The sequence below is a fragment of the Anser anser genome (assembly GCF_964211835.1).
Source record: "Anser anser genome assembly, chromosome: 1".
Lineage (NCBI taxonomy): Eukaryota > Metazoa > Chordata > Aves > Anseriformes > Anatidae > Anser > Anser anser.
In genome coordinates, this window is record NC_139720.1 from 108215101 (window position 1) to 108240255 (window position 25155).

Consider the following 25155-nt stretch of genomic DNA (forward strand, 5'->3'; position numbering starts at 1 on the left):
ACATTAAACTGGTACCACCTTCTATTCCAGTGCCACAGTGGAATTTTCTCTTTTAGAATAAGACCACAAGAGACAGAATTCAAATGAGCTATATTGACCCACAGAATCATATGGGGTAGGCTTTGGCAATTTGGTTTTGCTACTGCAGTGTAGTGCAGTCTCTAAGAAGAACGAAAGAGGTGCTTTAAGGTTCCCGCTCAAAGTCAATAGTTTGCACAGAGTTCTACTTATAGTAGTATAAGTGGTTCCATTGCTCTACATAGCCAGTGTAGAAATGCTAAATGTACTTGTGTAAACTGATGTGCAAATTTCACCAGAAGTTTTGATTTTTTTCTTCAAGAGATCTTTAGTAGTTGTGTCCCAGTCTTAGAATGAACAGTTGTGCGTAACCTTTTTGTTAGATATTGTGAGTCATAGCCTGGCACATACCCTAGAAACACAGTAAAATTTGCAAACCATAGCCCAGGTTCATCATACCTGACAGGAGACAATTCTTCCATTTCTTGTTATGAGGTATGAAAAAGGACATATGAAATCCCACTTGCCATGCATATACCCCTTAATATTTGATCCAGCAACTGGAGAAGCTCCACTGCATGCTTCTCTCACCTTGGTGTCTGCAGGGCTAATTTTCAAATATCTTTTTGTTTATCCCCTCGCTCTTCGCTGCCATGCAGTATTTTCCCCTTCCTTACCCAGACTTCTGAGGCGCCGCCATCTTGGTGCCCTGCAGTGGGGCCATTGGAGCCATTTGTGTCTGGCATGGGGCAACCCCTGCATTGTCTCAGAGGAGCCCTGAAACCCCCAGCTGCCAACACCTTGCCACATAAACTCAATACATTAGTTCAGACTGAAAGGAAAGAAAAGTTAGATTTAGAACAGTTTACTCTTGCAGATTATAATTTTGCTGCTATGTATGCAGGAAAATGTATAAATGCTTGTTCAGAATCTGGTTTTACAATGGAGTTAAGCTACTCAAGAAATGTGTTGCAATTAAATTGCAAATAAATTGCAATTTATACTGGACTTTGTAGAAGGTTAAATGGTTTCTTGCATTGAAGAATGAAGTGTTAGACTTTATTCTATGAAGTGTTAGACTATAGCAAGATGGACCGTGGACTGAGTTATAGGAGATGAGCCAAGGAACAGGGTGGGAAGGAGAGCAAGTAAGTTGAGAAATTATAGTGCCATAAAATGGACATGAGAACATTGGCTAATCAAGATACAGAGGAAAGATACATTTTCTTACGTATTGAATTTATCTTTTTTCTATTTTTTTAATTTTGTTGTTTTATATAAGTGTTCATGAATATTCCACTAATTTTTTAATAATTTATAAACTTTACTTTCTTTGAAGAGTCATCAAATGTAAGTAAGAAGTTATGGATTGAAAATCCTGATTGAATTTTAAGAAATGGCAATGTATTTTGGGGTGGATGAAAAGCTAATTTCTCAGCCGACATTTTACTTTTAAATTGAGAAATGCTTTGTCATGAGCATTCTGTATGTTTAGAGAAATTTAAATTTCTCATTTTCCCATTTAAATTAGTGTTCCTGTAGTTGTCTAGATTTGCTAATACCACTTAATCTTTTACATGCCTTTCTAGATCGATTTGCAGTATTAGCAAACAATAATCTCCAAATTCTTAACATCAACAAAAGTGATGAAGGAGTATACCGATGTGAAGGAAGAGTGGAAGCCAGAGGAGAAATTGACTTCCGGGACATAATTGTTATTGTGAATGGTAAGAAGTAGAATCATAGAATTACACAATGGCTCGGGTTGGAAGGAACATTAAAGATCATCTCACTTTCCTTGATTATCATAGCCTCAATTTTAGAACACATCAGCTTCTAAAAAAACTAATTAATATTAATTCGTTAATATAGTTGTCATGTCTGTTTAGTATTGTTTTCCTATAAAAGTAATTGCTTACTATTTAAAAAAAATCCATTATACTGCATAAATAGAATTCATTGCATTTCGTAATGTCAGAGTATATAAATATACAGAAGCTTTATTATTTTTTTTAATAATTCAAAAACACTGACAATCACTACAAGACTCGAGTTTCAGATTATATTGTGTAGTAATTCAGTTCACTATATTTTTCAGTGTTTTGTTATTTCCTGTTAAAAAACACTGATTTTTCATAGTTATTCAGCTTTACTGCATTGAACATATTTTATTAATTTCTTTTATTTGAACCATCCCAAAAGTCATGGATACGTTTTTATTTAGATAAGCAGTATTACTTCTAGATTTTTAACATTTTATTTTTTATGAAGACTAAAATACGATTTATAAGTGGCATTAAACTTTTTATTAGTTTATCATAAACATCTCCTAAGGCGTATGAAAGGATGAAGACAAAACAAAGTATTTAGTTCAACCTCTCTCTTAAATTCACAGTTGGCCTGTTGAAGAGTAAATATGAACACAGGACACAGTTCATAAAGGGCATTTTTTTAATCTACATGTTCTGTTCAATAACAGTGTTTTAGTGAAACTAATTCCGTTGTGCTATTAGCTTCTGAGTTCTAAATGCTTTGTCCTTGACAACCTCAAGCCTCTGCAAACCTCAGTTTACAGAAGTCATTATGTAAATTAAATTATCAGTTAATTTCATGAGAAGAAGCAGCTTCTGGCACACATATCATTTAATCCATGTAGTCAAGCAGCGGTATTTGAATCAGAACTCTTTAGGTTGTTATAGGCAGTGTGCAAAAAGTGACAAGCAAATGGGTATTATCCTGTGTATTGTGATAGAATATCACAGTACGTACCCCATGCATTGTGAAGTCCCCTCAGTAACTTGCTTTCATCTCTGTGCATTGGGTTCTGCGTTGCCTTGACCTCTGAGTATATTCCAACAGTTCTAACAGTAAAATAAGTAAAACAGTAAAATAGTATTTTAAATTCTGCATGAGATTTTCTTCTGTTGATATTTATGTATGTGTATATGAAGCTACATTTTGAACACTTTTCATTTCTATGTGATATATACCATTGAGCAGAAAGAGAACCTGTGTTAAACCTAAAACATTGGTTTTCAAACTCCAGTCCCACTTCACATCTTTTATTGCTGGATTATATCCACAAATCTGTTTTTGCTTGTATTTGTAACTGCTCGAGACAAGAATGCCAACATTCACTTACATCTAGACTTCAGTCCATAGTGTTGTGAGGTTTCCAGCTGAGAGGTTCTAACATTGTTGCTCAGTTAGAGTGGTACCAATTAAGAGCTATTTTTCTGCTTAATTTATACAAATAAATAGCTTTTCCTAGGTAAAACTGAATGTAATAAACCTGGCCCCAGATGGCTTTTAGATTAATAGAAATAATTGCTTTTAGATTAAAAAGAAAGAAACAAAAATCATAGTACTCTTTGATCAAAAAAAAAAAAAAAAAGGAAAAAAAACTATCAATGAATTGAACTTAAATGTGACTGGACTTTAACATTTTGCTTTAAGTTAGATATGTGAGACACTTGCCAGTATGTTACTTATTATATCGAGACCCATTTGTCTTTTCCTCTTTTAGGTTCATTTTTTTAGTTCGATCCTATGTACATAAAAATACAGAAACGAGATAAACATATCTCACTTCCCAGAAGGAGCTATAAGAAAAATAATATTTCATTTAATTGTCATCATAGTGTCTCTGAGAAGGTTGAAACACTTAAATAATGGGCTGAATTGAGTCATGGTCCTGTAGTTCTCAGTTGTGAGTAGTGAAGAACCTGCTACTGGTGGCAAAGAATTGATTCATGTCACTAACTCTATTTTCAGGTCTAGATATTAGAATGCACTGCAAACCAGCTAAAACGTATGAAATGTTGTCGAAGTGATACTTAAAAATGTAAGATGACTAAGTCACTATAGCACAACAGAAGGGTTTTTATTTGCTGAGTAGTGGCCCATGCAATTTCAGATAGGAGATAATTGATCTGTGAAATGCTTAAATTTCATCACACCATGAAAAAGAGTCAAAAGTACAGAACATTTACTTATTAATTGTTGATGAATCTGGTACACTCTTTTTAATAATTTTGTATATTAGATGTTCAGAAGCTGGAAGGGCTTCTGAGAATATTAAAGCTAAATATTTTGTACTGTTTAACACAACAGAAGTTAATTCTCAACAGTTTGTGAGAAAAACGTATGAAAGTGAAATGGTAAGCCATAAGCAATTCATTGGGGTTGCCTTCTGTTCTTTACTGAAAGTTAAATCTAAAAGGATAGCTCTGAGCCACTCTGATGATAAGGTGTTCTTGTTAGCTTTATTTTATATTATATAGTTATATATTTTATATTACATGTTATATAATTCTTGAGAGCTATATTTTGTGAATCTTCTTCCTCTTACTTCCCCTGACATTCTTTCTTTTCCATATATTTTCCTTCAATCTGCTGTTTTTTTTTTTTGCTTGACAGTTAATGGAAACAGATTTAGGATAAGTGTCTTAAAATTACCATATAAACAGATATATTAAGTAGAGATATTTAATAATAGAGATATTTAACAGAGATATGTGAGTCGATCTGCTTTAAATATTATTGCTATTTTTCTCTTGGGCAGAGGTTCTCTCCAAACAGTTTTAATTTTATTAATGACTGTCCTATCAAGAACAGACAAAATACGTGGTTCTTGGAACACAATTACCAAAACAGGTTGTGATTTCTGAAAACAGATACTATCTATTGGGTTTTATCGTGTCACTTTTTTAAGCTGGTGATACTCCTGCTCAAGAATTTTGCAGGTGTTCAATACAAAGAATTAAATATGTTTAATTGATACTGCTATATATTGACATCAGTTTTAAAAGCACTGTCTGACATCAGTAAATCAGCTGTATGTCCACTACAGAGTTGAATGAAAGAAAGAGACTAGGGAGATTTTATTTGAGATACTTAAATTAGCACCAGTCATAACTCTACTGTATTTTATGCGTCCTAAGTATGACTTCAGTCACTTTAAAATTGTCTGTAAGAAAATTAAACAACCACTGAACAAGACTTTTGAGTTTATTATTGTACAAAAAAAGTTATAAATGTCCTGATAAAATAAAAAAAAATCTTTTTGTGTTTAAGAAAAACAGAAATACTGAGAACTGATTCATATTGTAACTTGATCCATAAGAGTAACTATAAATTCCAAAATTAGCAAAGGAGCCTATGCTTTAAATTTCTCCAGAATCATACAGAATCTTCTATTTTCCATTACTAGGACATAATGTTTTATTTTTCAGTTCCCCCTGCAATTACTCTGCCACAGAAATCCTTTAATGCCACTGCGGATCGAGGAGAGGCAGTAACTTTGTTCTGCAGAGCCACTGGATCGCCTCCACCAGAAATAAGTTGGTATAGGTAAGTTCAGTAGAGATCTGCACACAAGAGCACATTGTTTTATGGTGTTATGATTTTCTGTCACACTCCATTAAGTAAGCTGGGCAACCTTAATTACTTTACTGAATTTTAAAAGCACTTACTCTCTATTTCTACTCTTAACTTCTAAAGCTAGATTCAACATTAATAAGTGAATGAACTCATAGAAATTCTATTGCAATTTTTAAAATCTAATATGTTTTGAAATATGGAACTGCTTTTAAAAATAAGTTTAAAGTTCATGTGTTTTTGATGATGTCAATGAAATGAACATTGGGAACATTTACCATATAACAGTTGTAAAAACATAAATATCCATGCACTTTTTATTCTTTTAATTTAAAATATAGATATATAAAAATAAATATTTATATAAAATATCTGACTCCTCACATCAGTGCACATTTCTATTTTAGATCCAAATAATTTGCATTCGCATATATTATTTCAGGTGAAATTAAAATGTCACTGCATTTTCAAAATGGACATCACTTATTAATTTCCTTTGGAATCTTTGAACAGTGTTATTAATTTTAAATATTCCTTTGACTGACACCTTCATCCTAACACGTCATAAGACAAACGTGGAACTAAGTTGTTCTCTTTTTTACAATTTACAATGCTTTACTTTTTTTTTTTTTTTTTTTTTTTTTTTTTTTTTTACAACTTCAATAATAGATGTAAAAAAATAGAGCACAGGTAATTCCTTAATGTGGCCTTGTAAGACAAGCCAACATTGACATTTCATGTCGTTATAAAAGAAAATATAAATTTCAACAGTTCATGGATATCTCTGTTTACAGATGTGCTTTTTCAATACTTTATAAATATTACACTATGTATACAGGCTAACTAGGTGTCTTGGAGAGACACTTGTCTCTGCTGATCAGAGACTACCTTTTTAATTTTCCTTTGGCTTGCCTGTCACTGAGGAAATCAACTGTTTTACACCATTCATTAATTATCTTTCATACAGATTTTACAAAAACTTCACCGACTAGTGTACTCTGTACTGGATCTTAAATGAGAAACTTTTGTTCTGTACCTATTTCAGAAGCCAATACAAGCAGCAATGGCTTATGTGCTTCTTTTCCCTGTTGTTATTGTTATTATTATTATTATTATTACTATTATTATTACTATTATTTATATTTTCTCTGATTAGGTTATAAATTCTTGGCAGGTAGAAAATATTCTTGCTTTTTTATTTGCTGACTGTGAGAGATCATAAAATGATAGGAAGAAAAGCCCCCTGATGTTTGTAACAGAAAATTGTTATAGATATGCAAAGAGGGGTAAAAAGATGGAAAGAGCTCAGATATTTTATTTTGGAGGAGGCAAACTTGAGCCAGTATTGTAGTAGTAAATTTGTATGTAAAATTTCTGAAATCTCTGTCCCGAACTGTTCAGGTCCTGTTTCACTGATATTTTGTTAGCCAGTTAGTAGCATTCAGAATCTGTTGGAATATTCTCCTTGCCCTTGGACCTACCTTGCAGATCTTTCAAGATAAAGACCTTAGTTTTCTAGATTATTTCAGATTCTTTTTCTTCGGAAATTAGACTGAGCAAATGGAAACTAGATCAACATAATCTTTTTTTTTTTTTTTAAATAAAAAACTAGAAAACATTGCTATTTTAACTGTTTAAACTGATTTATCAAATAGTAACTAGTATACATTTCATCCATTGAGAACCCACTTGAATCCGTTTCTTAGAATTAACAGCTAAGGTATTGTATTCCCAATTTCATGCTGTTTAGTGTAATTTTTGATGTTGGATGTAAGTTGATATTAATATCAGCTTTATGAAAGTGCATTGTTGGTTTTTTTAATAAGCAAATGGAATTAAATCTTGATTTTGATTAAATGTTGGGAAGACTTACAACTTTTGGTTACAGCAAGTTGTGGGAATAATGTTCTGCTTTATTCCCAACTGTACTTTTTTTTTTTTGCAAGTTCAGACATTTTATTTAACACGTCTCAGGTTATCCATTTGTAAAATGGGCATGAGGTTGCATGATGTGACTTAATGCAAAGATGTTGTATGAATACATAGCTATGCTAAGGGCAAAAGTACAGAGAGATGCGAACATATTATATTATGTATTATATATATTAATAGAGAACAAGATGAAATAAACACGTGGATGTTCCTGTTGTTAGGTAGGCCTAACCACAAAATGGACTAAATACAGTGAATAACAAATATTTATATCTTTCCCTTTTAAAACCCTTCAGAGAATATACTGGAGAGCTGAGGAAAAGTTCTGATTGATAAAAAAGGGTGGGATAAGTTCTACTCCATTCTATTGGCGGATTTTCATTATAATATGTAGTAAATACCTCCATATCTGTTCAGATGGTTCATCAAAATTAAGGACCAACAACATTACATATGAACATTCAACATTATACACAATTGAATGTTCTTGTATCTTCATTGCTTTTTAAAATATGCCCTGACATCTAGAAATCTCTCACTAGCTCTAGTGAAGTTTCTTTAACAAGGCATGCGTAATTTGGATGTCATTGTGTAGTCCTACCTTCCTTACAATCCACTGGTATTTTAGTCAATTAAAAAAGAAAATCTTATTATTCTCTTTCCTCTTGCTTTCTGTCTGGTTTCCAATGAACTGACTTAACAGAAGGTCAAATTCAGCTCAAACATGAAAAGTGGCTTGAAAATCAAATGCCAGTACAATTGACATGGCTTATATATCCCTCTGCATTGACTGTAAGCAGGATGCTGGTCAGAACTGTAGTTTCAAATTTTTAAATCTCTTAAAACAGTATCTAATGTGGTAGAGCTTAACCATTTGTGTTGTCCCTTTTTGTTTCCAGGTATTGACAAAGTTTAAGATTCCATAAGCTTAGAATGGAGGTATCTGAGCTAATGTGTCAATGCTCCTCAAAAATGCTTTAGTTCACATACTAGGTAGTGAATTTGAGATACCTAGTAAGAAGAAAGGTCATCAAAATTTAATTTTCACTCTATTTAATAAGGAAATGTACTTTGTTAATATTTCATGAACTAAGAGAATCTAAATCTTTCACCACTTAACTGATCTTACATTACTGTATAGCATAACCTTCAGAGAAACAATACACTGAAGCAATTAAATTAGCCAGAACTGAAATATAAAGATCCAAATTTACAAATCCTGAACTGATGATCTTTACTCACGTGAATAGTCTTACTAATAATTACACAGTAATTATTTACATTTGTGGAGGTAATTTACAGTAGTAAATTTTAGCTGGATCTGTTCCCCTTATCTTTACTGACAGGGCTTAGAACTATCTGACAAAATAAATAATCCTCATTCAATGTGCTATTCATGTTTTCTTGTTTGCCCATATCGGCATCAATCTGAATCTTTCCTGTTCAGATAGTCCCGGGTAATCCTCATAATCTCATTTCTGTTCAGAGATGGTCACAGATACAGGTGGTTTTTAAGAGAAAAGGCACTAGGAAACTATGTTTGACCTTGAATATCGACTTTTGTCTCCTACAGAAGTCACTGGAATTTTTTTGAAAACACCTATGTGGAAAATTAGACCTTTTCTGTTCTGCTAAGCATTTTCTGTGATTTACTTTGAAAAGGAGATGAATAAGAATCACCATAATGTATTGAAATGGACTGCTAAGTGGAACAGAGTTACTTACAAAAACGTTACTAAAATGCAAGCTAAATAAATGTCAGGGAATCCTATTAACAGAGATTAATATTTCCAAAGGAGGGGTGAGGGGAAGGCAGTAGTGTTTTGACTTTAGGGAAGGTATTATTTTAGAAAATATGAAATACATATAGCTATTGGCATTCTGTGAGTAGAAAGAAAGCAAACATCATTATTACTCAAATCTTGAAATAAAATTGTTCCAAAACTAGACATATACATTGGTTTCATTTCACAAACAATTTTTCAAGAACTTGGCATTGCCAGCAGGTTTGTCAATGATTATGAAAATCAGGCAGACTTTATGTAGGTGCTTTTGAGAACAGGCTGTTAATGATTCTACAGAAAAAAAGGTCAAAAGAAGACTAAAGCAAACAAGGCAGAATGAGAAGAAATCCAAAAAAAAAAAAAAAAAGGTAGGATTGCTTCCTTTAAGAAGCAGCTGTTGTGATAACTATGTGTATGCCAAGGTATTCATCAGATGGACTGGTCAGGCCTTGATCAGCCCTCAGAATTATTCACAGGTTTTATTATTTCTCTACCATCTGGTCAGAATTCATTACAATGTCTGGAGATACATCTGCTTACTAAATTGTGGGTGGCTAACAACATCTGAGAGGAAATAACTTGGAAGAGTTCTTTATATGCCAATAGGCTCTATGTGTAAGCAATATAAAATATTTTTTATAGATTGGTACATTGTTACGAGTATGAACTGCAATAGTATATTCCAAAATGTTTCTCACAAACAAGTATGTATTTGTCTAACTGATTTTTTTCTATCCTTCCTTGAGTGCAAGCCATATATTATGATTCTATTCACAAGCATTTTTTCTACCATTAAGTTGATCATGAAAATTTAAGTATAAAGATATAGTATATTTAATACACATATATTTTAGAACCTGACAATAGAATTGTGAACCTGGGATCTTGAACATCAAAATGTAGTCCAGAATGCATCGCTTATGTCTAGAATGTGCACATTCTTATAAAAACAAACAACAAAAAAAAAACAACCACCAACTTTGTAATCCAGCAGAACAATTTTCATAGTGCTGAAATTAGCTCCCTTCTGTACATACTGCCAATTTATGCCACATGAGTTAATGCATTTTTGAAGATAGCATAATAGCACTTTCTTGCAACAAAGATTATTTTAACCTGATTGATGCTTCCATAGCACCATAGCACATTGCTTCAAACTTTGGAACCTACTAGTTGTTTTATACATCTTTTTGTTTGTTTGTTTGATTGATTTTTAGGAACGGCAAAGTTATTGAAGAAAATGAAAAATATATGTTGAGAGGAAGCAATACAGAACTAACAATAAGAGATATAAAAAATATTGATGCAGGTCCTTACATATGTAATGCTAAAAACAAAGCAGGAAATGATAAAAGACAGACATTCCTTCAAGTTTTTGGTAAGTACTGCATAGAATATACCCCCCTTCTTTTTTAAATGCAAACAGTAGGGAAGTGAAATTAGAATTCCCAGTTTTCAGTGCAGTATTCCTGCAAGTTGTCTACTGATGCAGCAAACAACTTTCTGTATTATTTTACAGCTTTTTCCTTGCTGTTGGCTACTTTAACCTTTATACCTGAATCTAATTTTGAAAAGGCTATCTTCAGCCTTTGCTATTGCACTATTTAGATAGAATACAATGGAGTGTTAAATTGTTAATTCAATCCGCTTTTGCCTTTAAAAGTTGGCTGCTTGCAAGAAAACCAAGGGTAGAAAAAGGGAAAACTATTGAAAGGGAGGAAAAAAAAAAAAAAAATTATTTGGACTTCCAGGCAGTGCTTTTTTTTTTTAGAAGAATGCCATGCAGATATGTTCATATCTCATATTTCATATTTGTTTTTATATTTTTGATTTTTTAAGTGCATGATTCAGCCAGAAAAATAAATCTGATCTCAAGAAATGACAGTTTTAGAGGCAAAAAAAGTAATAATATGAAAATGTACTTTTCTTTCTATGCCCTACCACCCAATCTGTTCATGATTCTGTCCTTTACAGAGAATGCTGATGGTTTCTTTGAACTTTTGTGTAGCTATAGCTTATGTGAGCATGCTATGATTCTTATAGCATTTGTGAGAATATAGAAACTCTCCCTCAGAACCATTCTGCAGGATCAAGGCCATAGCTCATTTAGGAGAAGCCTACAAATGAAGTAATATGCCCTGTTTTTGTTTTTTCTTTTAAATATAGTATCACTATTAGAGTGCATTGTTAGAGTGCTTCTATATTGTATAAATAATTAACTGTAGCTTTTAGTAGATAGAAGGACCACTTATATTTGAACAGCTAAAGCATGTACTTAGGACCATAGAAAATTAAATTTTACATCCCAGCTAAAACAAATAGTAATTTATACAGAGTGAAACAGTTCCAACAGGAGACGCTAATCTGATGTCTTTTACTAGAAGCTGATGGATTGGGTAACGTTGTTATTTTGATGTGGAGCCTGAGGTTGAAGCCATGGTGTTAAAGTGAACAGATTAGCTGTGCCTGCATGCTTTACAGTGTCCTATTTGGGAAACTCTTCATAGCTCTTCTAGACTGTACTGTCTCCAGCCCTCCATAAAATCTAGATGGGCTGCCTAGCCACTGGGGTACTTGATGTTTTGTGGTGATTAAGTGTTAAGTTGCTTTTCAAAGGAATGAAAATAAACAAATTTTAAGTTTCACTTTAGACTAAAGATATATAGCAAAGTGAAGATTTTTGTGGAAAACCATTTTATTCAATTGTATTTCAAAAAAAAAAAAGGAATAGACTTGCTAGTTTTGATATGAGTTTGGGGAAGTTTCAGACAAGAATAATTTTGCATGTAATTCAAATAATTTGAAGTATGGCTGAAATTTACTTAGTTTTGCTTATAGCAAGATTATTTTTTTTAATGCAAGGAACAGTGAAAGGGAGTAATACCAGACTAAGAGCTTTTCCTGTATGTATTCTTCCATCTTCCAACAGCCACTGGTTTGGGGACTCCCCAGAAGGTTGAAGTTAATTAATAAATACCATGAGTTTGTTTAATCCTTTTTGAATCTATATATCCTTTTTGCTTCCACAACATCCTAAACTCCTAAATTCCTTAAATAATTTCTTCCTTGCATGAAAAAGTATTTCTGATGTTCAGGTCTGATGCAGGTTCATTTCTTTGGCTCATAATTCTCATTTTTAAGTGAAGAATAGTTCAAAATGTGCTTTACATCAAGCATGGTTTTATACGTCACTAGTTCATATCTTTTCTAAGCTGAAAATTTCCAGTTTAATTAATTTTTCCTACTATGGAAACCATTATGAATCTCTGATCCATGCATTTCTGTACCTTTCTATTCATAATCCATTATCTGTGAAATGGCAAGACAGGACTGACATGCAGTATTCACATTGTGGGGGAAGCAGGCTGCTTAGCAGCACAGTCCTGCTTCTGCTTTGATCTCCATGCCTTGTCTTATATTCTCTTTACCTCTCTGGCTCTCCCAAGTATTGAACTGACATTTCCATAGAAGTGGTGTCTCCCAAGTCTCTTTCCTGAGTGGTTATAGCTAATTTAGAGTACATCAATGAGTGCGTATATTTAGAATTCTTTTTTCCCATGTGCTTTACTATTGGATATATTCCAAGTAGATTATAATAATCTGTGTACTGTTAGTTTGACTTCAAGGCATTGTATGAGAAAATAAGCCTCTTACCTCATTTGTAATCTCTGAAGCTCAGTGTGATTTTAGTGTAAGATTTCCTTTACAAAGTTCACCGCACTCTGAAATTGTGGAGAAGAGTTGCTCTATTTTCTCCTACAAAGAGCTTTGTTTTTAACTTTGTCTCTTTCACACAGGTTAAACTCCCAGACAATATATATAGCCAACAAGTTGTTATACTTTTCTTCCCCTTAAATGTATTCAAAAAACTGCAGAATGAAAATGGCAAGGCAGATGGCTAATTATTATAGCTAAATAGTACACAAACAGCCAGTTTGTGTTAAAATGACCTATTAAATTACATAATTCTTCTCCACTTCATTAGCTTGTTTGTCTCACCTACCTGTTATCTCTAATGATAATTTACAATTCAAGCTTCTTGAGTCAATGACTATTGTTTGTACTACAACAGGTCTCTGGTAGGGTTGAAACTCATAATATCAGTAATGTAACCATAAAGCAATAATGATAACAGTAATATTACAGAATTCAGCATTTAAATTTCTTAGTACTCTGCACTTCTTGAATGGACATGCCCATCACTGTGCCATCTAACACCTGCATATGTTTATTTCTGTGACTTAGATATTTTTGTTAAAAAATTTTGTTAGTTTGTTTCCAATATTAGCGTTTAAAAAGCTATTTCGTCCTCATATCAAATTCTTATTTTGACAGTTTTTCTGGAGCATTAACATACATATCGAAATCTATATGCTCCCACCCTACTCTCCCTAGTTTTTCATCTTCTTTACTGCTTTTATCTGTTCTGTGTAACACATCTTAGAGGAGTAAAGAAAGCCCTGTTCACAGAAGATTTCTTACTGATCATGATTTGGTAATCTCATTCTGTTATGAGAATAGAGGACCTCCTATGGTTCTTTTTCTCTGTATTGTTACCCATTATTACCAAAGAGATCTCATCTGTATTAATGCCTAGAAATTACCCTAAGATTTTTGGTACTAATTTATTTGGCTTTAGTCCTCTGAACAAGACTGAGAAACCTACATTTGCACAGTAGTAATCACTGTGGCTGTACGAAAATACTGTGTGAGACATTTGTAGAGAGATGTTTTGCTTTTACTACTGTAGTCAGGGTTTCTACCTTACATTAGCTGATCTATGATACCTTTCACCTGGTGTTTGGAATACAGCTACCCTGCTCCCCACCTGCAGTGCTGCATTCAGCTCTGGGGCCCTCAGCTTAAGAAGGACATGGACCTGTTGGAGTGAGCCCAGAGGAGGACCACAAATTTGATCAAAGGTCTGGAGTACCTCTCCTGTGAAGACAGGCTAAGAGAGCTGGGGATGTTCAGCCTGGAGAAGAGAAGGCCCCAGGGAGACTTTGTAGCAGACTTCCAGTACCTAAAGGGGGGCAGGAAAGCTGGAGAGGGACTCTCTGTCAGGGAATATAGGGATAGGAGAAGTTTAGATACTTCTAAAGTAAAAGAAGGCAGATTAGATTATATACAAGGAAGAAATTCTTTACTCAGAAGGTGTGTAGGCACTGGAACAGGTTGCCCAGAGAAGCTGTGGATGCCCCATCCCTGGAAGTGTTCAAGGCCAGGCTGGATGGGGCTTTGGGCAACCTGATGTAGTGGAAGGTGTCCCTTCCCATAGCAGGGGGCTTGGAATTAGATTATCTTTAAGGTTCAACCCAAACCATTCTGTGGTTCTATGATTCTGTGATTCTATGAAATCTTTAAAAATATTTTTAGTCATTTTCCCTACTATTAATTTACATCGTTTTGCATTGTTTGCTTTGTTTTGTTATGCAATTAGCCATGTGTATTGATGTGTATATGTTGTAAACATTTTGAAATATGAAATACCACATTGTTACTGCTATGGGCACCCTGACAAAAATTTCCAAAATAACATAATAATTAGCAGTGGATTTAATAGCAGTCAAGAAAATTCAATCCTTTACAACCTTTTTCACATTTTCTTACTTTCTCAGACAGACCTAAACCTGTATTTCTTCATCATTATTTCTCCAGGGTGATGGCAGTAGTGTTCATTTACCTTATCAGAAAAAAATGTTCAGGCTAAATGAAGCAAAGTTAGCTTTAATTAAAGATAAATCCATGCTTTATAAGAATAGTGCTTATGTTCTGAGGACAGTTTTTGTCTTCATTTTGCTTATTCTTTGGTTGCTCACTTCCACTCCTTAATTGATTAAATTCTTAAGTAATTAACTTAAATGGTTCTGCCATTCTGTGATGTATAATCAGGTGACATTTCTTCAACAAATTTTCTCTCTTCTGCATGTATGCCATAGAAAGAGACATTTTAATGTCTAGAATTTTCTATTCCTAGAAAGAAAAAAAATTCTTCACTCAGAATTGGTTAAAAAAATCGAGAGGAATTCTGTTATGTATTAATTTGAGGCTTTCTAGTGTATAGCTGTTATACCTATATGATCAATGAGGGTAGAATGAGATTATGAAAAATATTTCATTGGCATTTCAGTAGTTTCTGATGATTTTGTAGAAGTCAAGGGAAAAATACTTTAAGAAACACTACATAGTACCCTTTTATAATTATAGTGTATTTTGACCACATACTATTTCTGTTTTCTAGATGTCTTTTTAAATATAATCTTATATAAAAGGAAGGTTTACGCAGCTATGTTCAATATAACTTTTGTTGATAAATGAGAAAAGTGTGTAGTATTATTCCTTTTCTTATCTGTTATCAGGCAGAGGAGAGGATGGAAAATGTAACTGACCTCTCCTGTTTTATCCCTCTTAGCTATATTCCAAATGCCAAAATTAAAAACACTGAGGTTAATTTAGGCCCTCAAAAGGCTTGCATCTTCAAACCAAGCAGGCTAGAGTGAGTCTATAATGAGACTGTGGCGTGGAGATTGCCTAAATGTTTCCATTATTTTCACATTTACAGTGCCTGAAGCACACCTAGCTAATTTTTCTTTCAGTTTAGTAAGTAGTTTAATATATGTTTTGTTTTGTTTTGTGATGGTTTTACACAGCTGGGCAGCTGAGCTCCACCACAACCTTTCCCTCAAAGGAAAAGGAAAGGGAGAGAAAATATAATGAAAAGGGTTCAAGGGCTGAGATAAGGACAGGGAGATCGCTCCACCATTATTGTCATGGGTAAAACAAACTCAGCATAGGGAGATTAATAAAATCTATTACCTATTACTAACAAGCTAGAGCAGTGAGAAACTCAAACCATCTCCACCCTGCATTCACCCTGTTTCTCCAGGGCTGTTTCCCACTTCTCACTCTCCCAGCTGCTGTTGTGTAGCGGTTTTTATCCCCTTTCTTAAATCTGCTCTCACAGAGGTGCAAACAACATCACTTATTGGCTTAGCTCTGGTTAGTGGCAGGTCCCTTTGGAGCTGGCTGAAACTGGCCCTTATCTAACATGGGGCAGCTGCTGGACTCTTCTCACAGAGGCCACCCCTTCAGACCCCCACTACCAAAACCCTGCCACATAAACCTAATACAGTTTTCTAAGATACAGTTTCATACATATATGGGAGCTCTTTGTTTAAACCTATTGATACACATAGGAAGGGAATACTGTGTGTCTATGTATGCCGCTATCCGTGCCTGCTCATCAGAGGCATTATGAAGTATACCAACCACAGCTTCATAAAGTGGAAGTCATCAATAAAAGATGTAGTCTCAAACATTTATACATTTTCTGTATCCCTTCATTCCTCCCTCCTAGCTTCTTGCCTGTATAGAACACCTCTACTTCTTAAAATAAAAATTATATTGTCTATAAAGGCAGTGATGCCAGTTCTCTCAGAAGACGAATCTTAAATCCTTTTTTTGAGTGTGAAGTAGCAATACTGTTTTAACATGTATAAAGACTCAGGTTTATCATGCACTAAATCAAGTCAACACTTTATACTAGTGTGTGTGCATTTGTTTTTATGATAGGAATGAAGTTTCAGGAATCAATTTCCTAGATATTTCCTTGCTGGGCTCTCTAGCTTGTTTATAAAATTCAAATTGTATCAGCAGTCTCCAGGGTTGCAGTTTTGCTACCTGATTCAAATGTGGCTGTGCAGGAAGATAACATGGGAGTGAGATTCCTCATATGTAATATTAATCAAGAGATCCAACCAGGCAGTGGTGCGGGCATGTATTAAGCCTCTTGCTAGTAAATCGATGGACGTATTAATATTAACTAGCTATTTAGAGCAGTTATTTTCCAGAGATATAATCAAAACTTTCTCAAGCTTTTTCTTTGTTCAGCTTCCCAAGTCTGATGAACCTCTTTTGTCAATGCTATGGGTAGAACTCTGTGAATGCACTAAATCGTGTATCTTTTTCAAGAGATCTATTGCAAGCAGCAAATAATAAATCTAGAGTCTCTAATTACTATCATGTTCTTAACCTTTGCAGAGGAGACTGTAAGGTATGCAACAGTAACCATGAACATTCAGTTTATGAGGTATTCCCGTTGTCTGAAGCAAATACAGAAGAAATCAAGCAAAAAAAAAAAAAATAATAATTGGAAAGAAACCTGTTTATTGAGAAAGTTGTAGGGAATTGAAGACCAAACTTCTCTGCTTCATGAACAAACTTCCCAAACAGTAAATGTTATTTCTTTATTTGGCAGCATCTCTTTTAATATTTTAAAATTTATCTATAGTGATGAACACAAAATCACAGAATGGCTGAGGTTAGAAGGGATCTCTGGAGGTCATCTGGTCCAACACCCCTGCTCAAACAAAGCCACCTAGAACAGGTTACCCAGGACCATGTCCAAAGGCAGTTCCATTGCCTTACAAGTAAATCACTTTAATGAGCTCAAGCATGATTCTTTTCTATGTTCAAGCCTTCTTTCATTTCAGACAGGCCATTCAGTTAACAATTTTTAAAGTACATTATTATCAGGTTGGATATTAAGAAAAGATTCTTCACTGAGAGGGTGGCAGGCAACAGGTTCCCCAGGGAAGTGGTCATGGCACCAAGCCTGATGGAGCTCAAGAAGCATTTAGACAATGCTCTCAGACATAGAGTTTAGTTTTTAGGTAGTCCTATGTGGAACTAGGAGTTGGACTCAGTGATCCTTGTGGATCCCTTCCAACTCAGGATATTTTGATTCTATGATTATAATACAAATACTTCAGTGTTTTTGACTGAAGAAAATAGCAAAGAGGTGGAAACATCCTGGACTGAAATCCCAGTATCCTATATTTTCATTGGTTGTTGTGCAACTTGAAGTCAGGAAAGTTGATTGCTCATATAGATAGTAGTGTTAAGCCTTTAGCTAAGCCTAAGTAAATAAACATAAATGTGCTTGTTTGATTTTTTTTTTTTTTCAGAAAGAAAGTCATTAAAAATATTTTGACATGACATTTTTTATGCAGGGTGAATAATGTAATTTGTGTTTTTAACAGTACAGCCTCAAATAATACAACTTAAAAATGAAACCACATTTGAGAATGGGAAAGCCACCCTCATCTGTGAAGCAGAAGGAGAACCTATCCCAGAGATTACTTGGAAAAGGGCCACTGATGGAATAACTTTCTCTGAAGGTGACAAGGTAAATCAGCCTTTAAAGTATCTAAATACATGTTGTCTGGGCAATCTTCTTTTCATAAGTGGAAAATTAATTGAAAGAAACTGGAATTAACTTTAGATGAAATTAGAAGGAACCAATACTTCCCGAGGTAATATAAGAGATGTGGAAATTCAAAATCTTAGATTATAAAAAAAAGAAAGAAGGAAAGAAAAAAGCAATTAAAGTGCTGAAAGGCAGTTTACTTCATGAAATAGTCCCTACTAAGGGTTTCAATTTCTTTTTGATTACAGTGGCTGCCCTTAGCCCTTCTTGACTACATTTGGAATCTGTCCAGTATTTCTGAAAATGCTATGGATCCTATAGATATCTGAAATAAATAAATAAATAAATAAATATAATTTCCAAACACTTTGGAGAGCTTTCTTTTCCACTTACATTTTTTTTCTTGCTTTACTCCTTTCTTATATTTTCCCTCACAAAGAGCAAAGTAGTTTATAACTACAAATTGAGCCCATTTTTACATTTGATTTACCATTTTCAAATTTTATTACAAAAGTAAGTTGAGTAGAAAAAGATTACAGTATGATAATGGAGAAAGTCAGTTACTGTGGGAACAAGAGCTGTAATTAGATGGAATGGTAAGCAAAAGGGAAGGGTGTAATGTTATTCTTAACCATGTAGATTAGTTTCTACAAAGCTTTTTAAAGCATAATTTTCTTTTAATGTTTAAACAAGTATTCTTAATTTCTTTACAAAAAATATAGAATTTATCTGCACTAGTTAAAGTCTAAGCCTCTCTGGTTTGCTAATTCAGAAATTAGACTCTACATAATCTATACAGACAGTCCACTTGCAGATGTTTGCATATTAATAGCTGTTGCTTAAAAATAATTGTCAAACCTACACAGTGATCAAGCAAATCAGGGAATTAGATACAGAGTAAGTCACTCAGTTTATAGGGTATTATTGTATATTATGGGAATATACATTTCCATTATTTGTGTTCTAAAGGACAATGTCTTGTCTCGTCTAGTCTCGTACTCAACCCTTCCTGGCACTGAGGCAGTTTTTGTGAGGTTTTGCCTATCATTTTTCCTGCTCTATGATTTCCATTTCAGAGAAACATAACACTATTTATTTATATCATATTTTTAATTAGTTTTGCACTAAAATAAAACAGTCACTCTCCTCCTTAAATATTTAAAGTCAAAGGTGATCTTTCTAATACACAAAGACTACACCTGGTTCAAAGGTTACAAACATAGCTTTTTGATTACGTTTGGAATGTTCCTAAAAATAATTAGTTATATCAGAAAACAAAAATGAAAGCAAATTGCAGAAATAAGCCAAACACATTGATTCAGTTGAAATTTGAAATTTATCCAGTGCTCATATAGTATGGTATTACATTCTTAATTCAAACTGCAAGTGTTTAAACTCTCTAGACCTGTCAGTGTTACCTATGTACCATTTTTTTTGAACCATGGTTCAACTGTATAGTACTGAAAACCAAACTAAAACCTATATTGAGTTGCTACTAGTGTGTTGACATGCAGTATGCAAAAGAACAAGAATGAATACAGTTACGTGGTTTCATTTTGTTCTTGCCAATGAAGGAACTTTTGGTATATTGCTCATGGGCAAGTTTTTGCTGAATGCTGAATAACTGTTCTGAAATACTGTATGTCTTGAGCTATAAAATATGCTGCTACATTGACCATGTGGTCCTCCAACACTCTAAAGGGGCAAAGCCTGGACTTGAGCTTTCCTACCAAGTTTTTTGAATAGGTTAACAGGGAAACAAACTGACAGTGAATAAATTATTGAATAATTGTTGAATAATACAGCAGTGTTCTGCACTAGCAAAAAAAGGAAAAAGTGAGTTGAAGAAAATGGGAGTGTTCATAACATAGCCTTAAACTGAATTTATTTATAATGTATGTGATAACTTGAAATAATCAAAGAATAATAGACTATCCTGAGTTGGAAGGGACCCACAAGGATCATTGAGTCCAACTCCTGGCTCCACACGGGACTACCCAAAAATCAGAAACCATGTGTCTGAGAGCGTTGTCCAAACGCGTCTTGAACTCTTTCCCTAACACCCAGCCTGACCCTCCCCTGTCCCAGCTCCATGCCATTCCCTCGGGTCCTGTTGCTGTCCCCAGAGAGCAGAGCTCAGCGCCTGCCCCTCCGCTCCCCTCGTGAGGGAGGTGCAGGCCACCATGAGGCCTCCTCTTAGTCTGCCCTGCTCTGGGCTGAACGAACCGAGGTACCTCAGCCACTCCTCAGACGTCTCTAGACCCTTCACCTTCTTCATAGCCTTCCTTTGGATGCTCTCTAATAGTTTTATGTCCTTCTTATATTGTGGTGCCGAAAACTGCACATAGTGCTCAAAGGGAAGACACAGCAGAGCAAGGAAGAATGGGACAATGTCCAATCACCAGAGATACTTGCCCAAGTATAAAAATTATTCTCTACATTCAGTGAATTAATCTTTTGAACTTCTTTTAGTATTTTTTTTTAAGTGATATAGACTGTACCTTACAAACATTTTTCTTGAATTAATAATTTCTTTAGGGAATGATACTGTTTTTTTCTGTAGAAGATGAAAGAACTGCTCTAACCATAATTGTAACATAGTGATGATTTAAAGAAAAAAAACCAGTGTTTTTATTATTTTTAATTATAGTTTTATTAGATTTACTATTTAGCTTTTCAGTCTTGTTCTTGTTTCGCTAAAATGCAAGTATACCTTGTATGGATAGTTGCAGGATGTGCTGTTTGAAATGTTTGACAGCTCCATAAACTTGAAATGTTGCATAAAGAATTTCTAGTGGAGGAAAAAAAAAGGTATTTTTTTTCTTAATAAAACAACAAAACCAGAATTAATTTGATCAAAGAAGATATGGGCAGCTTATTATGGAACACCCAAATTATATAATGACTCCTCCTTTCCTTTCTCTCTGTCCAAAACAAGATGGAATGAATATAATACTGCAAAATTTGAGTGATCAATTGGTTAATGGGATTTTCTGTGCTACTTTAACTGAGATTAAATATCAGTGTGTGTTATCTATGTCTTTGTGATTGATGAGCAATTACTTTTTCTTGTATGAAAGAGTTTTATTATAGTGCTGGCTAATATGACTGTCTTCTCTTGTAGTTATATTAAGTCAACATTTATTACCAAAATTCCAAGTTTTTCCCAATTAGAAAAAATGTTATAGTTTCCTTTGAGGTTATCAGAGTCTGTGGGATTGCACAGATGCAGACCGCTGTATCTCTTGCTAAAGATATTTTTTGTAATCTGCGAATCATAATTCAGAGTTTTGCTTTGTAATAGTTCGGACATGAAATTTAATAAGATTGTAGGAGGCTGTTCTGGAGTTTGCCGTCCTAAATCTATACTGTAATCACTCAGACTGGTCACTGCAATCTTTCTGATAATAGCTGAATGTCATGATCTGTAGTGAGTAAGGATGCTTGCAGGCCTGTTTGATTTTTTTCTTCCCTTACTGCTAATGGTGGACCATTTACAGGTTTACAGTCACTTGTCACAACTATGCAAAAGACATTTAAGTCCTTTATATAGATTCTTGTCACTCACTTTGCAGTCCTTGACAATCCTGTGTTGTCTAGTTACATCCTTATATGCGTTTATGTAGGTGTCAGATATAATATATGAAAGAATGTGGGATGGCCAATAAATGTTGTGGACTCATATTGTTGTTTCACAGTAAATCCCAGAACACTGTAGAGTTTCAAAGAGCTTGGAGAGACCAATGAGTGTGGCAGTAGCTAAAAGGATAACTAAAGTCTGTATGACTTGTTCTAAAGCAAAATAGTAGGAAAGCTGAAGTAGATTCAATAAATATTTTTTTCAGTAATGCAATTAGTGATAGTTGCCATGAGTTCGCTGCAAATAGATCTTGTCGAACTGACTCAGTATACATTTAAAATCCCAGTTATTTTACACCAAAGTTAACTGAGTCAACAAGCTAATCATTTTTGAGGCATTAGAGTTGGTGACAAATGGATAACCAGCAGGCTTGGAAGTCCAGCTATAAATAGGGGTGCTCATACCTCTCTGAACTGTTATAATGCATGAAGGATGACTTGTTCTTACCTGATGCTTGCCACCTTAAGCCCCTTTAGACCACATCCTTCTCGACAAATGGAAAAAAAAAATCAGCAAGCAAGCAAATTTGATAGATACACTATTAAATAGTATATCTGTATGAAAGAAAGAAATAGATCATTGGAATGCCAGTTTATACGAGTGTGGGATTTTGAGTACAGGTCATGTTCACTAACAGATTTAGGCATTTACAGCTTGGGCGTTCCTGTGCCTAGTCATTACACAGTCTGAAAGAGGAATTTAAAAATCCAGAATTCTACCTCTTGTTTACATGGTGAGGGGAGAATCATTTGTCTTACAGAGGTCCTGCAGAAGACAAGTACACTGTACAGAGACAACTGCTAAGGACAGTAAATGAAGTGTGTATGACCCCATTCCTGCTACAGCTTAGATGGCAGCATCAGGCTGCAGAGAGACATCTGGTGTATCAAGTATCCACATTTTCCTTTTGAGGATAGCTGCCCAAGAAATACCCTTTCAAGAAAATGAGTTAGGTGGGGAGCACATTTTAAATAATAGCCTTGTTTAAAAAGCAACCACTGATGAAGGAAGAGATCTGAATGTGAGATTATTTCTAGCCTTCACGAATTCAAAATAATGTTTTATTTTAAATGATAGATCTTATAACCAGAACATCAAAATGTAGGCTTTTTTGAGTTTTGAAATGGTAATGTCCAAAAGAATAGAAAATATGCACTAAAGTCATAGATGGAAGAAATAACCCTACTGCGCTTAAGGAAGATAATGAGTAGGAGGTTTATAATGATCTCTTTGTAAAATACAAATTTGATAAAGGATTTTCAGTATACCAGATCCATGTATTTGAAAGCTGAAGCCAAATGATTTCAAACCAGACTCAAAGAACCCTTTTCCTCTCTTTTTTCAGTTAGCCTATGGAACAATCTACCACACGGTGTAGTCTCTCTTTCTCTGAGAATTTGAAATAAAGGTGTCTTTCTCCTTTCTCTGACCACTGTTGAAAGTTTAAATGGCAAAGTTTTCCAGGCAGTCACATTAGACGACTTCTATAATCCCCTTAAAGCTTTATAACTCATAACTACATGAGAGTGGGTAAGCCTGAGTAAATGAATGATTATGTGTGACAGAAAGCATTTGGCTCACCCTTAAAGAATTGAAAATTGAAATGGAGATTTACTCCAAGACTAGAGCTTCATCTGCTGTTGGAGTGGCAAGCCAAAACTCTGCTTGGTGTATGTACTTGGTCTTCTGCACTTCTAGTGCCCAGCTCCCCAGCATTGCATGTTCCGTCACTGACATGCCTGCCTGGCCATTGCCCTTTTCAGCTGTGATTTAAAATGGTGTGATCCTACAGACTTCTGTGCATCCAGCAGGCCTGGACCTTTTCCCAGTAAAAAGAGGAGACAGGAGAAGATTTGCAGTTTGTAGAACAGAAGGAAGGATAGTGAATGGATTTGATTTGCTGTAATCACTTATAAAATGGGTTTTAGACATATACACACTCTTCTGCACGCGTCCCTGCAGGAGAGCACATCCTGATTTTCTAATACAAAAATGTCATTGATTCCTGTGCATCCAGCAGAAGCATGAGGGCAAAGTTTCATGGTGTAATTTCCTAGTGTAGTTCTAGCAGAATTATGAAAGCTGACCAATGTTTTTAATTACCATTTCAAGCTCTGTTTTGGAATACAAATAGCAATAGCAGATGGGGCTTGATATGAGACAGTAGCTCCACTGTATGCAGCATGTGTCCAAAGAAACAATCTTTACCCTGAAGAATTTACAATCTAAACATGTAAAATGAATGAAAGAAGAAAAAAATCAGTGCACATAGATCACAGTCGAGTATCTGATACTCAGTTTTGATAATGTTTCATATATGGGGCAACTAGTTTAGAAAAAATAAAAAGGAAATAAATGCTACTTTATTTTACATATATTGATACAGATTCACCAAATGTCTTTAAAATACCTTGCACTATTCTACTTGTATCCACAAGTAAAAAGATCTCAGATTTTAAATTTCATAATGAAAACTATAGAGATAGTTTGAGTTCTGCTTCCTTCCAAATACCCTCCTGAGTGTCCCTGTGTAATCTCCTATGACATTGTTTCTAAATATTGCAGAGTCCAGACCAGCATTTAAATTCTTTTCCAAGTTTGAATTCACTTTATATTGCCATAAACAACAACTAGTTTGAGTTTGTAGTTTTTCATAGTTGTCACGATCAGACAATAGAAAAAGGATTTGGGGTTTGTTTTGTCTTTCCTCTTTGAAAGGTCAGCTCTGATTTTTTTCCCAAGCCCGTTAACTTTGCTTCAACTGTCACAAATATTAACAAAAAGAATTGGATTTTTTTGACTCCCTGTATATGCTATTGTCACCTCATAAAAGAATCAATGTTATAGAAGCAATATTATAGTAAATGTCAGTGAATTATCCTGTCTTTATTTTGAGATAGTAATGAGAGCTGTTATATTCTTACATCAAGGATGACCTCTGTATTTGAGTGATAACTCACCTAGAAAGAGGAAACATAAATGTATTGAGGGTATTTTAATTGATTGCAGGAGATTTCTTTCTTTTTACAAGCTATACAAATCCTAGTCTTTGTATGTTCATCTCTGGAACATCTCTTTTGAATAGTTGGAAAAATGTAAGGGGCAAATTCTCTTGCCTTACTGAAGAAAATTGTTATAACCTGTTTTATGTATGTGTTGTGCGAACAGCTTCTACTTACAATGCCGTAGACTAT

At 34.3% G+C, this 25155-nt stretch overlaps 1 protein-coding gene across 12 annotated transcripts in view; it reads left to right on the forward strand.

Annotated features, from left to right (window-relative positions):
* The window catches only part of NCAM2 (neural cell adhesion molecule 2), a 294421-nt gene that overhangs the window by 165007 nt on the left and 104259 nt on the right, over positions 1 to 25155 (forward strand). For all 12 annotated transcript variants that reach the window (XM_083820854.1, XM_083820852.1, XM_083820856.1 and 9 more), the window contains exons 5-8: positions 1608 to 1745; positions 5253 to 5370; positions 10331 to 10491; positions 18155 to 18300. In XM_083820854.1, the coding sequence (XP_083676980.1) occupies positions 1608 to 1745; positions 5253 to 5370; positions 10331 to 10491; positions 18155 to 18300 (563 nt within the window). The remainder of the gene's footprint in view (positions 1 to 1607; positions 1746 to 5252; positions 5371 to 10330; positions 10492 to 18154; positions 18301 to 25155) is intronic.